Here is a 17,929-nt window from a genome sequence, read left to right on the forward strand (position 1 = left end):
ATTCTTGACCATTTATTCAAACTTTCCATTTCTGAACAATTATGCTGGAATACCAACATGACAGAGATTGAATACCCACTTAATATAATTAATCTTCAACATTAATAAATATGTAAATTTCCACAGACAAATGGAATAGTCAGGAAGCACTTACAGTATTTTCAGCTTCAACTGTCATTTCAATTACAGTGTGATTCCCTAAAACATCATTTCTACTTATCTGATAAGTTCTAAATTTTCTATAAAGCAACATTTTAAACAAGTTCACAATTTTGCTGCTTAAATTGTCTGTAAATCTATAGTCTGACATTTCTACAGCTGATCCGCAAATCAAGATTTTACAGTGTTTTGCTACAATAATCTACATTAACTTTGCATTTGGAATCACATTTTAATTAACAATTATAGATCTTGAGAATAAAACCCCAATATTATCATTTAAGGGCTTAGATCACAGCATATTTTTTGTTTTACTTTAGTGTGCTTTGGACAAATTTTCTGTCAAAAGATTACAAAGGTACACAATGAACTCTAATACCTCTGGTCCCAGTGCCAATTACAAAGAGGAGTCCTGCTGTAACAAAGGAAGGTCAAACTCACATTTTTGCAAGAGTGGATATGAGAGAGTTCATGCAGATACTTGGGTGTGAGGAAAAATGGAATGATAACTACAGTTGATTATAATATATAATGTGGAAGGGGAAACTGAGTTGTTATCCCTTAAGAGGAAGGCTACATTCACAGTAGACAGGTTGGCGCAAGCTAAGTCTTCTATCTTATATCTAAATGTGTATGTATGAAACAGCAAATTTAAATAGGCCTGCATTTTAAGTTGCTTTGCTTACTTGAAAAGCCGCTGTGAACTTTCCCTTGAAGTTAATAAAACTCAACATTGATATTCTGGTGTCAGATTCAATCTGAAATCTAAGGCATATACAATAGATTTTCTAATTTAACACATGCTCCTTAATTTTAATATCAAATTATATATACATATAGATAACTTAAAGAGCATATCAGTAAAAAGGCAGTACATTTTAGTCTCTGGCATGAAAAAATAAACTTCACGTTTAACTTTCCAAATCAAATAAAATCATTAACTTGCAGAATGTAAATCTTATAATTTTATATTTTTTTCTATAGTGACATTCTTGAAATATGGGGAAATCTTTAAAATGTACATGATGTTGTCCTTTAGGAAATAAGAGATTTCAAGTGTCAAAATAATATTCACCAAGAAAAACTAATTCTTGGTGAATTCTTAATATTTGCAGATAATTCTATTGGAATCTTGGCAATAGACACTGTAGTATATATGGCATTTTACACTATTAAGCCATGCTGACAGCATGAAAAAAATAGAGTACAGGATTGAGAGGACAATACTTCTGAGTCATTATTTATGTAACAGCTAATGAAGTAGACCATGCATGAAAAATGAAATGCTACATAACTTTACGTTTTAAAAATGCATTTTTCACAGATTGCTGACAAATGCAGTGTTGCAGTTAAAAAATTAAATTTCAAATTACGAAGATCAAGTCATTACTGATTGAACAAAAGTGGACATAAGCTAACATCCAAAATATAGGAAACGAGGCACCGGTTTAGCAAATTTTGGAACAAAATAAAAAAGTCATCATAAAATATGATAACAAGGAATGCTGTCACTTTCTTGCTGACTTTGTGCTATCAAGATGCCAACCTTTTCCTAAGGTTTCAGCCTGAACCATTGGAGATTGCTGAAGGAACATAGGAATCAATCATTTCATTGCATTAAAAGATATATACGTAGATAGATCAATAGATATATTTCAGTTCCTCTTATAGTGAACCACAGGCATCATGTTGACTGGTTGTTATTATATCATGTTCAGAATTATTTGTCACTGGATTGGTTCTACATAATTTGCAGGATAGAGCCCAACTTGTCCATTGGCCAGACGACCTTTGCACCATCCTTGTTCATCTTCATCTTCTATTTTAGTTAGCTCTTCTCCTATGGGAGAGAAAAAAGTAAACTGACAAGTCATATATACCAGAATGTGGATAAATGTTGTCTTTCTATAGCAGTTACAGTATTCACTATTTCTACTAGTAAATTATAGGAAAATTACATTGATCCCTTAATTTCCCCAAGCTCTATTCAAGAAGCAGATTAACAACTTGAAGAAAAAAAACCAAATACAAAACATAATTGGATATTAATCTAATATCAGCTGGGATAAGACATCTACAATGGTTTTACAATAGTCATTCATCAGCTAGCATTTAAAACCTAATAGTCCACTTTTTTAACCTGCTTTTTAAATATAATTCTTCCTTATTAGAAGTATTCAAGATTGTTTTTGGGTAGGGATAGGAGGTTGTGCCTTTGAGCCGTTATTGACCCCTGGCAATTGTCTGGATAAATCTCTACAGTTTTCTTGATAACATTTTCAGAAATGGTTTGTCCTGGCTTTTTTTTAACAGGACAAGAGGGACTAGCCCAAAGTCACACAGCTGGCTTCATGCCTAAGACAGGACTAGAACTCACAATCTCCTGGTTTCTAGTCTGGTGTCTTAAAAGTATTATACCAAACTGGCTCTCCTTCCAACATTAACACTATTTTTATAATATTCTCTTATTATCGAATATGCTGTCATGGTTCTGACAGATGAAACTCTTCAAAGAACTTCGAGGCATTGTTTACCTTAAAGAATCTTTATGGGAGTAGCATAGCTTCGGCACTAACATAGCTGAAGCCAAAAACTGGATTCCCCTCCCCTGAGCACATATTATCAAAGCACAATTCCCTCCTCCAATTAACAGTCATAAATCACATTCTCCAATTAGCTTGAAATGCAGGCTTTCCCTCCTATTCTGCAACCTGACAATTCTTATCTCTTATTTCAGGCTCTAAATTCACACACTAGTACAATATTGTTATGTCTAACTAACTCCCACCACATTCCGACACCCTCCCCCAGCAGCATCTAATTCTAAGAGTAAAGCATAAGAAAGAAAAAGGCTGCATCTTCATATGTTGTCAAAGCAAGAACATCCAATGTTAGCAGCGTTGACATATGCATTGCGAGTGCTTTATGCTTATCAAGTGAAGTAAAGCAGGAAATCTTTTTTATTGCTTCTAAACAGAACTATATTTTTCCTCTACTGCTATTATTTTAAAAACAGTAACTGATTTTGTAGACAAAGTGAGATTAGTCTGAAGTGCCCTTGGAGGCAAATGCTGTGGCATTTGCAAACCAAGACTGAGATGTTTATGTGATTTAGACCAAGTTTGGTTCAAGGGAAAGCTGTTAATAGCATATTGGGTCATAAGAGGGATATAACATCTTTATTATTCTACTTCAGGGGTGTCAAACTCAATTTCATTGAGGGCCGCATCAGCATTGTGGTTGCCCTTGGGGGGCCGGATGGGTGCGGCCTACTGGGTGGACGTGGATGGAGTGGGTGTGGCCTACTGGGTGGGCATGGCCAGCTCTACATCGTTCGCATCAAGGGTGCCTGTGGGGGCCTGGGCAGGAGTGGGACAGATCTGAGGGTCTCTGGCAGAAGGGGGTGGGACCGGGGCAAGCGCCAAGGCGTGGTCCATTTCTTCATTCCTCACAAAGGGTGACACCTCCCCAGCATGCACCCAGGGGGCTGGGCCGACACAGCAGGGACTGGTTCCTCACTGTTTCTACACAGCCTTGTGGAGCTAAGACTGAATGTGTTTCAGCATAGATGGCCACCACAAAATTGTACACTGGCTCCTGGCCGGCCTGGGCCACGGCCAAGGCAGCGGGGGCCATTCCCTCATTGTTTCCAGGATGGCTTCGCAGGCCACATGAAACCACTTCGCGGGCCACATCCGGCCCCTGGGCCTTGTGTTTGACATGTCTGTTCTACTTTGTTTCACCTGAAAAAAAAGTTGGTTGAGTGCCATCTTTTTCCAAAATAAAACTATGAAAATAGCGAGCTATCCCCATTTTAGGTCTTATGGCACATTCCCAGAATGTGCAGAATCTGTCTGTTAACAATCATTCCTATGGTGGCAACTCATTTTAATTATTAAAGAGAAAGAATAAATAGGGTCTTAAGATTTTCGAAATATCCCTTCTTTTCTCAAAAAAGAAATTGGGATTCTTTTTCCACTTCAGTTAGAAAGAGGAAAAATTCAATGAAGAAAAATGGACAGGTGCCCGACAAAGCAAATAGTAGTTATTTTACCTTCCCATGTAATTCCAAAGACAATCAATCAGTAGGTAGTCTTAATTTTAAAGTGAGGAGTTATTATTTTATTTTACTAAAACAATCAAAAGGTTTAAAAAAAAGACAAGGGCAAATTACTCCTGAAAATGTTGCCAAGAAAATGTCAGGGAGTAATTCAGGCAGCCCCCAGGAGTCAAGGCTGGCTCAAAGCCAATAGTAGTAGTAGTAGTAAAAGTAATTATTCATATTCATTTTTACAAATGGTATTGCCATATTCATTTTTACAACCACAACAATTATCATATGACAAATGTATACACTGCTGCTTCTTACAAATGCAGACATTTTAATGGGAAAAGGGGTTAATTTCTCTCTCAATTTCTAAAAAAACCTCAAAAATTCTAAAATGCAAACAGACCAGCATTTGCCACATAACACACCCCAGACTTAACAACTGTTGATAAGAAAGACAAAAAAAAAAAAAGTCTGGATAGTGGATCTTGTAGCGCCTGAAGACAGCAGAATATGAGAGAAGGAACTGGAAAAAGATAGCAAAGTACAGTGACCTGGAAATAGAAGTAGATTTACTGTGGCAAAAGAAAGCAAAGACAGTACCAAGTGACGCCTTGGGTGCGATTTTAAAACACCTGGAGATCCATTTGAACGTCAGCAACATTGACAAAATCCCCATCAGTCGCTTACAAAAGTCAGCTTTACTTGGAGCAATTTACACCCTGCAACGATATCTTTAACACCATCAAAAAACACTGCCTACTCCGGGTTGTTGGGAAGGACTCTATAAGTGAATAAAAATGCCAAATTCAGTCTAAATATTTGGCTTACTGTGCAACCAACCATCGTAACAATACTGCCATATTTATTTTTACAGATACAGGAATTCTCATATGACTTGTGTGTATACATTAGCACTTTGTACACGCAAACCTCCCACAAATTTTGAGTGGGAAGGCTACTTTCTCTTTACCAGTTGATTTCTAAAAGCACCACAAACGTTCCAAAATGCCGACACATCATAGACCTGTAGTTTCTTGCCATTTCCTAGGGGAGAAAAATAATTAATATGACGGAATAGGACGTACCAATCTTAAAGCTCAATTCATCATGCTCTTGGCCTTCATAATCATAGAGGGCTCGTACTTTCACTTCCACTGTAGAAGGGGAAACATCTTCATCGAATGGATTAGATTCTCCTTGGGCCTCACTGGATGAAAACGGATTATTTGTTTCTTCATCAGACCATTCAGATGTCAAACTCTGGTTTTTCTCATAGCTGCTAACACTAAACACAAAAGAGTAAATTATTTTAGCTTGATTTAGCAAGAGCTGTAAATATGCCACTATTGCAGCCAACAAGGGCTCCTATTTAATCATGATATGTTTTGTTATGTCAAACAACCAGAGCAAAGTCAGTATTAACAGCACACTGAGAAGCGTAAAGAGTGTGTGTATAAGCTATTAACCAACAGTTCAACATCAACACTAGAAAGATAATTCATTTAAAGACAAATGTTATGTGGTAAAGAGAGATTCCTAAGGGAACATATCCAAATGAATACAGCCAGTGAAAAAATTCCAGCAATGGTTTCAAAGCACATTACCAGAGATCACGTCTGTGGAATCAGTGAAGAAAAACCAATCCGAAAATAAAACAGTAGGAGAGCACCGGTAGGTTAGTCAAGTCTGCAAAAGGTATGTAACCTCTGAGCGAGGACTTCATGCACACAATGGTTTTGAAGAAACCCAGAGTTGGAAACCCTGGATAGAGAAGTGTAAGCAAGACAAACAAGTTGAGAGCAGTCTTTCACCAACTTTTTGATTTTATTGTCCTCCTTTTCACTGACAGTACTTCCAGAATCTTCTTCATCTTCAAAGGGATTGTAACTTGGCTGTACTGACTGCACTGTGTTACTCGGGACACTAACGTTGCTATTTGGGAGAAAAAAAGGATTAAGGTGACCCTATCATTTCAGGGAGCCAACATATATAAACAGGTAGTAGCAGAAATGTACGTTCATTTATTTCTTCTATTTTATTATTTTTTAAAAAATCTTTATTTAAAGATAAAAGCTAATGCTTCCAAGTCAGCACGTCTCTTCCTCAATCTTCCTTCTAAGATGGATGTTTTTAATTCATTTCAGAAACGGTTTTGTTCAGTTACAATAGTTTATTAAAAAGTAAATCCAATCCAATTTAGACATTGGTAGACAGTGAACAATGAATGTTTCCAACGGTAATAACTAATATAAAAGTAAATCTGATAAGCAATAAAAATGAAGAGCTGCTTCAGAGTTTGTGGGTATAAGTACAATTACCAGCAACCAGAAAAGGTCCATTCCCCAGGCCTTATCATTTATAATGTAAATGGAGCCAACTATTTGGCTAATTTCTTGCCAAGAAGGACAGTTACTAAATTTGGCATTATTATAATAATACCTTTTGGATCTTTTGAAAACAAGTATTTGAAAACATTTCAAAGTAGCATCTTAATGTGGTACTCATTTTGCAAAGTTCCTATTGATTTAACAGGTCTTAACTCCGCCTAGGAAAACAGTGTATCTCCAAGGAAGTTAAGAGAGAAAAGCACTTGGTAGTTGAACACCTATCATAATACAATTAGAATCACGGGGCTGGAAAAGACCTTGGAGGTCTTCTAGTCTGCTCCTGCATTGCTATTCCATTGGTTCTCTCACTGTCAGGAAATTTCTCCTTAGTTACAGGTAGGATCTCTCTTTAACGAGCTTCCAACCGTTGCTTCTTGTCGTAAGAGAATAAAATGAAAGTGAAGAAACCAGATTTAAATGAGACTTTTATATTGAAGAAGCACTGCTTGTTAAATACATTGTTCATGTATTAGGAGATTTTTCAACATATGCTGATGTACTAAAGACAGCACAAAATCCCAAGTCATTTAAGAGTATAAACAAAGCTTTGAGATCCTGTATTCTATAAGGCATTTATATCAGAAACACTCCCATTGTTATGAAAGCTAAACTTTAATGGGCCACACATTGATTGGAAACAACTTATTCATCAGAGATATAGATAAATTACATTTCGCCAGCCCCCTAAACCTGGAAAAAATTCTATATATTGGCAACATCTGGAATTAATATCAGGAGTTACAGAAATTCCGGTGGTTGCCCCTACGGCTGCAGGGCAGCCCCTCATAAGTAAGTGATTTTAAGACACATGGTTCCATTCCTAAGTAAAAGAGATGGCAATTGTTCCTTAATGTTAACCCAGTACAGGCAGTCCTCGACTTACGGCCACAACTGAGCCCAAAATTTCTGTGGTTAAGTGAGTTCTGCCCCATTTTACGACATTTCTTGCCATAGTTATTAAGTGAATCACTACAGCTGTTAAGTTAGTGACATGGTTAAGTGAATCTGGCTACCCGGTTGACTTTGCTTGTCAGAAGGTCCCAGAAGGGGATCACATGACCCCGGGACACACTGCAGCCGTCATAAATACGAGTCAGCTGCCAAGCATCTGAATTTTGATCATGAGACCCTGGGGATGCTGCAATAGTCATAAGTGTGAAAAACAGTCACAAGTCACTTTTTTTCAGTCCCATTGTAACTTCTGAATAGTCACTAAACGAACTGTTGTAAGTCGAGGACTACCTGTATTAAATCCTCAGTTCTATTTATTATATACATAGGCATTGACCAATAGTCCTTTCTAATTCACGAAATAGATAATTGAAAATGAAAATAGGTCCATACCTTGTTTATGTTAATAAAAGGAAACCAAAAGCACCTTGAAAAAGAATTCCCCCCCCCCCCAAAAAAAAACCTACAGTGCTGAGCAATATTTTTGGCCTAGAGAGGCTTACAGTTTGCATGTGCATTGCCCAGGGGCCATGGGCAGGTTAATGATAGAGCACCAGAAAATAGTGTGTGTGTGGGGGGGGGGTGTATGTCATGATTTTGGGGGAAGGTGAAATTTTAAGATGCTATAATGTCTGCAACATTTGGGGCATTCATTTCACCTTTTAAAATCCCTTATTCTACCAGGGTCATCAGAGTTATGTTACTCTGGTAACTTTGCTGCTACCCCCTTCCTAACCACAATTGTAATTTAAAAAATATTTAAATTGGGAATTAAATTGGGAATTATCAAAAGTCCCAAACTGACTTTACAGTAAAGAGACTTACAGGCTCTTTAGACTTTTTTTTTTTTTTTTTTTTGGGGGGGGGGGGGTTGGGCATACAGTGGTAAATGAGAATGGCCCCTGAATTTCCCCTACACAAGTCTATCATTTTGCACAGATGGACATAACATTAGAAGATATAATAATTAATTAATGTAGAAAACTCAAGCATTTCCAAAAAACTGAATCTGGGGCTATAAAGCCTGGGTAAAAGCTATGTTTGGCAAGATATAGTGTACTGCTGTTCATCCACCACTAATCTGGCAGAATATGGAAATAATTTTCCTTTGTCTACAGTTAGACCCCTATTATAGCTGTTGTCTCTTTTGTGCATTCTTGGCTACAAATCATACTTGTAATAGTGCCACAAAGTTTAACACATGTCCATGTAATGTTATTTCCCATTTTTCCTTGAGATAGTGGGACTTCCAATTGATCTCTTTCTAAAATATTCTAAGTATTTGCACACCCCGATTTGAAACTTGAGTAAATAAAATTACAAAAATAATCTACCTGCTATTTTTGTTATGCGGCGACTGCTGATCTCCTGTTTGGTTAATACTGGTCAAAGTCACACCATCTGTTGCCTTTTTTTTCTCCCTTCTACTTAGAGTACGGTTCAGATCAGCTGACCAGTCCTATTTACAAAGAACCACAAAAATGTTTGAAGAAATTTGTTATCAGAGAACATCAGCCCACACTGGTTTGGAGATCTCCATTATATCTAAACACAACGTGATAAGATCTACAAAGCTAGGACAAAAGCCCTTCATAATTCCAGTCCTGTTTTTAACTATAGATGAATGTCCTCTACTGCGAAAGCTCCTAAAGAGAAGTAACTTACTAACATTACAATGCAACAAAACGAGTTTGAAATATTTCCCTTGGCTCAAAATCACATCCACCCAGTAGGAAAGATCCTCTTTGTTAAGATTATCATAGACAAAAGAGGTAACATATTTTGTCTCTTTAAGCAGAAGTTCAATTTAAGTACTCATCCTAATTGTGCCTAGTACAATGCAATCTTTGTTTCCAAATTTCTAGCCTACTGAAATTCATTGTTTGTCAATTGAGACACATTATACTAAGGATCCATGTCTATGGTTTGAAATAAAAAATGAAAGCACTAGTTCAGCGGTTCTCAACCTATGGGTCGCAACACCATTTGGGGTCGATCGACCATTTCACGGGGGTCGCCAAGCAAGGCTGTCCACCATTTTTTTCCCCTTTTCTGGCGGGTGTCTTACCTCCCTTGGGTTGGGCCAGCTGGTGGTCGGCCTGCTCCGTCTCTGCCGCTTGCCAGCTATGCCTCGGCCGGCGCAGGGGGCGGAACCACGCATGCGCGGCGCTCCCAGGCAGGGAAAGTCCTTGACTTACGACTGTTTAGTCCTCGACGTACGACCGGTTTAGTCCTCGACTTACGACCGGTTTAGTCCTCGACTTACGACCGGTTGGGGATTGCGGCATTAAAAAGGTTGAGAACCACTGCACTAGTTTGATCATGCCCCAATGCTTTTCTACATTTCTTTCATATTATCTTAAGCCCCATCCTGTACTTCAAAATTTTTCCTTTAAAACATACATACAGAACATGAAAGAAATAGTATTCCCTTCACATAATTGATATGCACTGAACTATATAAGCAAAACCAAGGACTCAAGGTTCAAAATGATCTCTGGCCTTTAGTATAATTTAAGATTAGGCACATAAAATGTTTATTTGTACACCCTTTGACCTGACATGCCTGTATCAGTTTCTTCAAAGAGCTTTTTCAAAGGACAGTGGCAGAAGAGTTAGTTCCTGTCTGTTTTTTTTAGGGGCAGATGGCTGATTTTGGTCCTTAAAATGTCTTAATCATAATCCAATCTTATGATTTGGAAAGCCTGCATCTAAACTTAAGTAAGTAAGTGTATATGAAATAAATAATAACAGAAGGAAATTGAAAAGGTATACCTAAAATGGAGTATGATGCAAAGAGGTTTCATGGTGTTTTATGAAGTTTAAATAAGAAAATTAAAATATTGTTCTACGTAAAGTTAACACTTACTTCATCCTTGTTGCATGAAAAGCAAATAAAATGATTGTTAGGAAAAATGATATTTTATTGTAACTCATTTTAAAACTTTTATCTGTTTTTACAAAAGCTTGCTGTTTATGGCATTTGAAATAAATGGCAAAATGCAAACATTAAAAAGTACAACACATGAGATTAAAAGTTATGTTATCACACTTGTAACAAATGCAATAGTATATTAATACTTCACAACTAGACGAAACACAAAACATATTTATTTATTTACAATTTATCATATGCCTATAATTAGAATTAAAAATTAGTGCTGTATGCTGAATTTTATCAATAATCAACAATTAATATTATACCCAATTTGTTTTGCATATCATTTTACTAATATCCTCTGCTCAAGTGTATCTCCTCAAACAAATTCTAGATAATTTCACAGCAAATTTAAGACTGTGGCCTAATTTTGCTGATATCACCAAGCAGACAGCACTAAAAAAATACTCTGTCAAAATGCTCCAGAATTTAAGACAATCTTCTTACCTCCAAAAGCAGCATCAGACAAACAAAACTTTTAAATATACATAAATATCTTGTACACTGTCCAGCTTTTGTACACCCTGGGTGATTCTTTCTGCCTCCCAAAATAAACATGTGCTTATAGTATATAAAATAGTAGTGTGAAGTATCATTCATATCAACTCCGAATCCCGGAAACTTCAAGGCTGTGTTTTGTTTTATATATTTATGTATTTTAGATTTGTTGAGGCCACTCAATTCCAAAAAGAATCTGGGCAGCTTACTGTGCATTGTATCTAGTACAGGTATGTAGTCCTCTGCTTATGACAGCAAAAGGAAGAGGAATTGTTGTCACTAAGTAACGCTGTCATAAAATGCAACAACATGTGACTGCATTGCTCATAGTGATGGTCTTTTCCAATTCTATGATTCTGCCTCCACTGCTGCCTGCTATGATATTTTTTTATTTCAAAAACCTATACCATGAAGTTTCATAAAAGTCTCCCTTCCTAGAATTGATCAGGATCAATCCTGCTTATATTTTTCAAGATCAATCAAATCAGCTAAGCTATGCAAATTACATTTACCAAAGCTTTAATTAAAAGCAGTCTCCCTATTTTGATTCCTGGATTTATAGTACTGGGGAAGAATATGTATTCTTCCTTCAGTTAGGCACATCTATGCTATTCTTTCAAGAACAAAAAGAAGACATTTCTTTTATAAGCTTTACGAGAGAAGCTTCAAGCAATTGCAGGAAGGACCACAAGCCAAGTGAAGCCTTTACCTCAAACTGGGGCCAATTCATAGACATGCCAGGTCCATGATTAGCTCTGAACCACCTTAGATCTTCAACAGCATCTGCGGCTTTAATGCTCTGCTCCATGTCACGATAAATATTTTTATAGCTGCAAGGAGAATATTTTTACAAATCATTACTGATCCAATTAGAAGAATAGGGCAATCATTAGTTTGCTTAAGGATCATTTTAGAATATTCATATGAATATGTATATGAAAATACAAATGCAAATAAAATTGTATTGATTTGGTATTAGAAAAAGTAGTGAGATTTCCTTATTCATACGTACTCATATGTATGAATAAGGAAATCTTGCTACTTTTTCTAATACCAAATAAATACAATTTACATGAAAAAAAAATTGAACAAACATGCCAAGCCAAAAATAAAATACATCTAATTAAAATGTTGTGTGGGAAGTCAGCCCCCTAGAGAAAGAAATATTAAAAGGGCAGAAAAATATATTTCCTCAAAGGATCTTAAAGAGCCAGGAAAGTAGGCCCAGTTTTTCTTAATAGCCCCAAGTTTCCCTTCCTCAAGCAGAAACCAGCTCTGTAGAAATGCAGATGTAAACCATTCAGGAAGGTTGAAACTGGAAGCTTAAGAAGACAAAGACACCTAAAACCTACATCCCCCATCCAAACTCCAAGACAGGACATAATAGGATTAATCCACAGATGCCAAAGGGGCACACTCAGGTCAAAATACATGACACAGGAAATACAAAGCCTCAAACAAAAACGGGAAACAACCTCAAGAGCCCCAGAGGGTATAAAAACCCACTCCCTACATGTGCTCTCGCTCTTTTCTTCCAGAGCCATCTTTCTGTCTGGCTCTCTTCTTCAATAAACTGCAACCTTCTTTCTAAAGCAGTCACCATGTTGTTTATTCCCGGCTTGGACTGAACCATGATGAAGACTTTTCTCTCAACAGTTGGAAGCATCAGAAAAAGTACATTATTGGTTCAATTTTATGTAGCAAATAGTTGACTAAAGTACACAGATCATTCCTAGGTATTGACAATATGATTATGCAAATTTATACAGCCACTGACAAGAAGGGTGTCCAAGTGAATCTGGTTCAGCAGCCCTTTTTCAGTTCCTGTCCTTCAGTTACTTTGTAACCTCAATTGATCTTGTTCACTTTCATATGCAATATAGAAAGCTAAACAGAACTTCTTTAAAGTAGACCTTGCAATGATATTCAAGGAAATTAGATATATAGAATACACTACCCCGGACTCTCAAATCTCAATTGTCTATGTTTTGCTAAAGGATATCTAATATCACTTACAATGTATGACCGTAAAAGCTTCCATTTTGTGACATTCTGGACTAATCCATATTTTACATGATTTGAGTTTTGTTTTCTCCTAGGTGAAAGTTAGACTAATGGACCATTTCCAGATTCTTGTTACTGAGACCAAGGAAAAGCAAGCCCTTTTCAGTTTGTTTCACACATTTTTTAACCTTTTACCTCTCTTCGGGAGAATGACTACAAGTCAGCAAATTTATGCAAACTTAGGCCTTTATTTCTTTAGAATAGATGACAGTTCTAACTGTTAGGCATTGGTAATTTTATAAATCACTTTTAATTGCAGTATTTTTTTTAAAAATTAAAAAACACAAACAGTAGGGTTCGTTAAAGATTAGAACTGACTGCTAAGTCGCTTAGTCTAGGGCTTTTCAACCAGTGGTACGGGTACCACCTGTGGTACATTGGCACCTGGCAGGTGGTACATGACCATACTAGAAAAGTGGTAGCGGGGGAGGGGAATGAGCTGAACTGGTGGCAGCACTGCACAAGCCTGAGCGAGAGATGGCAGGAGCTGCAGGGCTGTCAAGGCTCAGCGGAAGCACCAGGATCAGTGCCGCTTTCCAGCTGATTGGCGCTTCTTCGGGGCTGTCAGGGCTCAGTGGAAGCACCAGGATCAGCGCCAGGCTCCAGCTGGAGCTCGGCATTGATCCTGGTGCTTCTGCTGAGCCCAGAAGAAGCGCCGATCAGCTGGAATGTTGCACCATCTCCAGGGTCTTGTGATTTACATTCAGATGCTTGGCAACTGATTCATATTTATGACGGTCACATTGTCCCACGGTCATGTGAAGTGACCAAAACCTGCTGCAACCACCCAGCAGACGGGGGAATAAAAACCAAACACCCCCACCCCACCTCCGCTGCCAATCCTCAATAGAAATGCTCACAACAATGAAAACCTCGGACAGGAGGAAGAGCGCTGCCGGGCGGGCAGGCAGGTGTCTTTCTCAGCTGTGGCTTGGGGGGCACTTTTTTCAGTGCCATTGTAACTTCAAACAGTCACTAAGCGAACTGTTGTCAGTCGAGGACTACCTGTACTTTATCACTTTTTTCCTTCTTTTTTTTTGTCATCAAGTTTTTGACACCTTGCTAGGCGACTGGTGGTACTCGAATACTGCCATATCCTAAAAGTGGTACAATGGGTGAAAAGGTTGAAAAGCCCTGGCTTAGTCTTATAAGTATTTATTTTCTTAGTTTTTAAAATACATTTATACTGACTTTAATATGTTTACAAAGTAAAATGGCAAGCGGTACTATACAAATATTCTATTACTAATATACAGCAGCTCTAGAACTAGGCACTTGTTTAACATTCTCTTTTAAGTTTTTAAGGCCCATCAAAATAAAATCAGCAGATATTCTGAGTAGGTGACCATCACATGGATTTTCTCAACGGGTGCATGAGCAAAGGCTCTCGGATTTTATTTTAGAAGCCAGGCCGTTTTATAGCGCAGTGTAAGTAATCCAGCAAAACTACAGTTTAGGGCAGGGGTAGGCAACCTTGGCTCTTTTATGACTCGTGGACTTCAACTCCCAGAATTCCTGAGCCAGCCATGCTGGCTCAGGAATTCTGGGAGTTGAAGTCCACGAGTCATAAAAGAGCCAAGGTTGTCTATCCTTGGTTTAGGGCTTTAAAAAGAAAATGCTGCCGAGAAACACATCAGGTACGAAATATACAATGTATTCTTGACAAGCAAAGGTGCAGCTGCATTTTTGGGGGGGCAAAACCTGGTGCTTCAAAACCATTTTTAAAAGGTGGGCAACTTCTATCGTGCAGCACCCTCCGCCTTAATTCTTACCTTGAAACAGTAGACAAGTCAAGATGTTTCTGGACTTCCAGCAAAACTTCTCGGAAGAAACGCAGACGTTTTTCCTCAAACTGCTGACACTGTTCAAAAACCTGTTCCATGTTTTCCATATACTGAGGTGTAGCACCGTCCAGGTCTTTAAGAGACTTTTCGTACTTTTCTTTTGTCTTTAAAAGTAAGAGTATCAAGTGATCAATATGAGCATATATCATTTGACAATGGTCAGGGTACTTGTATTTTCATTATTCCAATCATGTTGCCCTCTGTGTTACGAAACGTTCCTTTAAGCAGGGCCATTTCAACCCGTTTGGAAATAAAGAACGGCTTTTGGCTCTCAGAAAATGAGATGACAAAAGTGAATATTAAACTCAATTACAGGCAGTCCTCAACTGAGAACAGTTCACTTAGTGACCGTTTGAAGTTACAACAGCACTGAAAAAAGTGACTTATGCCCGTTTTTCACACTTACAACAGTTGTAGCATCCCCATGGTCACATGAGCAACATTCAGACGCTAAAAAACTGACTCACATTTATGACCGTTGTTGCAGTGTCCTGGACTCGTGTGATCACCTTCCTGACAAGCCAAGTCAATGGGAAAACCAGATTCACTTAACAACTGTGTTACTAATTTAACAGCAGCAGTGATTCGCTTAACAACTGTGGCAAGAGAGGTCGTAAAATGGGGCAAAATTCACTTAACAAATGTTTCACTTAGCAACAAGAATTTGGGGCTCAATTGTGGTCGTAAGTTGAGGACTACCTGTATATAACACTTCACTGTATCTTGAAGTTGTAACAAGTTTGCAATCTGTTTGCAACAATTAACTGTTACATAATATTCAGGTTAAGTCATCTACTGTTCTCTCTCTCTCTCTCTCTCCTCACATGTCTGTGTGCAGACAACCATCAAGAATACAGTAACTGAACATGCAACAGCATTAAGGTAGATGAAATACGGTCCTTTTTCTTTCCCTAGGATCCATCCATCTTTATTTATGAATCAAAAGTTAGGCACATTTCCTATAAAAGGCTTACAAGTTCAGCACGAGAGAAGTAATAGACAGTTTTCATTAGAAGCAACGATTGTGATGTTTAGAAGAATGCATGGAGTTTACCTTAAGCACATCCTGTTTACTTTTATCAATTTTGTCTTGCAATTTCTTTAGTTGTTCTGGATTCAATGCTGGGTCAGCTTTGCTATTAGCCTCTCTGGATATGGCACTTTTTTCTTCCTTGCATGCTGTATGATGTGCTTTCTTAGAAGCTTCCACCTAGGAGATGTGTTTTCACAAATGTAAAACTCACAATATTCCCCCACCTCCTATAGCAAGTTTCAAGATTAATACTGTTACAATTAGAAGAAATGTATCTTGAAAACGATTACAGTGTTTCAGAACGTGTTGATCATAAAATTATAGCCTTGAGAAAATCATGTTTATAAGGAAATTTAGAATTAACAGAACTTCTGCCTGACTTAGAAACAATGCTTTTCATGCAACCTGTGCTGGACCGGCCAGTTAGATGAGAACTGTATGTTAGAATGTTTGGCATTTAAAGGGTTAAGCACTGTCTCCTTAAGAGATGGCTTATGGATAATGTAGTTTTAGCTGTTCAGTGAATCCTATGTAAGCTTCAGTGGGAGGGGCTACTAAGTTCATCACATGATATCCTGGCTACGTGCCAGTTTGGAATGTCTTTGTCTGAGATGAGCATGGGAATACAGGAGGACAGACACGGTCTTAATTCACGCTAGAAGTTGATATGAAAGAATTATTGTTTCTACCGGCGTAAATGGGCAAATGTTCAGCTTCTGGACGCATCTTCAGGAATGTAAGTTTCTGTTAAGGATTCCCAGAGTAAATGTTTAAAACCTTTTCGTTGAGTTAACTGCCTGATCTTGGGTTACAAAGCATCTTAATTCAGGTTACAGAACACAACCTGTGCAAGACCCTGATTTGCAACACTGGTATCTTAAGACTCTGTAGAGGAATAATTTCTATAGCATAACTGATTAGTGTCACTGACTTTATATTAACATATAAATTCAAACTTTCCTTGGCTTATTAATCCTGATTTTATTACCTTGTTTCCCCTAAAATAAAACTCAACCAGAAAATAAGCCCTAGCATGATTTTTCAGGACGCTCATAATATAAGCCCTATCCCCAACATAAGCCCCAGTTAAGATCATCAGCCAGACGGACGCATTTAGTACCGTATTTCCCTGAATATGAGCCCTAACCAGAAAATAAGCCCTAATGCGTCTTTTGGAGCAAAAATTAATATAAGACCCGATCTTATTTTCAGGGAAACATGGTAGTATATTGTATGGTGAGATGCCACATATCTTGTCTATGGAGATGTTCAGTCATCCAGGTCTCAAAGGTGCTTTTTTTTTTCTTCTTCAAAAGGCAACTGGACTATTTTTTTGAGGAAGAAAATGAAGTTTTGCTATTTCTTTAATAAATAGGTTCTGCCCGGAAACAGATCAACGGCTTCTACATTGGAATCAGTTCAGCCCTGCTGGTTTGAGTAGAAAGCAAACAAACCATACTTGGAGGCAACCCAGGCAGACGAAAAGCAGTAAAACAAGGACACCGTTTGATCAAGGTGGTTGGGAAATACAGTTTTACATTACTTACCTCTTTTAGCTTTTTAGCCCATGGTTTCTGAGCCTTCCTAAACCCATCTTCCGCTTCCTTAGTTTCCTTAAATCCACCAATCATTTGCTTGTGAAAGGAGTCCTTCTGCCAGTTCTTTATTTTTTCAAAGTCTTCATTCATGAGAGCACTTTTTACTTCTAGGTGTAATTCGCTTACTTTTTCCGCTTCAGACATACAGGCGTGCCAAGCCCTTTCAACGGTCCCATACTGTGGCCCTGAATGCAATGGGGGAAAAAATGATATATCTGCAAAATGCACACACATGTACACAATAGAAAAACATGTTACTTTTCTTACTTTCCCCAAATTACTTTAAGCTGAACAGGAAAGGGAATGGCCAGGTTGATCCAGAAATGATTAAGTGTTTTGTTCTTTTGACTGAGAGAGGGTGGGGAAGTAGTGGCACAATGTACAAAATTCCCTTGAAAGTGGAGGA

At 37.8% G+C, this 17,929-nt stretch overlaps 1 protein-coding gene across 2 annotated transcripts in view; it reads right to left on the bottom strand.

Annotated features, from left to right (window-relative positions):
* PACSIN2 (protein kinase C and casein kinase substrate in neurons 2) overlaps positions 1 to 17,929 on the bottom strand; it is a 31,366-nt gene continuing 13,437 nt past the window's right edge. The window contains exons 4-11 of one of the 2 annotated variants that reach the window (XM_015823548.1): positions 17,473 to 17,708; positions 15,947 to 16,102; positions 14,821 to 14,996; positions 11,694 to 11,814; positions 8,883 to 9,007; positions 6,026 to 6,142; positions 5,296 to 5,495; positions 1 to 1,999 (exon numbers count right to left, since the gene is read on the bottom strand). In XM_015823548.1, coding sequence (XP_015679034.1) covers positions 1,887 to 1,999; positions 5,296 to 5,495; positions 6,026 to 6,142; positions 8,883 to 9,007; positions 11,694 to 11,814; positions 14,821 to 14,996; positions 15,947 to 16,102; positions 17,473 to 17,708 — 1,244 coding nt within the window. In that variant the 3' untranslated portion in view covers positions 1 to 1,886. The remainder of the gene's footprint in view (positions 2,000 to 5,295; positions 5,496 to 6,025; positions 6,143 to 8,882; positions 9,008 to 11,693; positions 11,815 to 14,820; positions 14,997 to 15,946; positions 16,103 to 17,472; positions 17,709 to 17,929) is intronic. The other variant, XM_015823555.1, reaches the window with a different exon arrangement.

This window comes from Protobothrops mucrosquamatus, unplaced genomic scaffold, assembly GCF_001527695.2.
Source record: "Protobothrops mucrosquamatus isolate PMUCROS unplaced genomic scaffold, P.Mucros_1.0 scaffold_178, whole genome shotgun sequence".
NCBI classification, from domain to species: Eukaryota; Metazoa; Chordata; class Lepidosauria; order Squamata; family Viperidae; genus Protobothrops; species Protobothrops mucrosquamatus.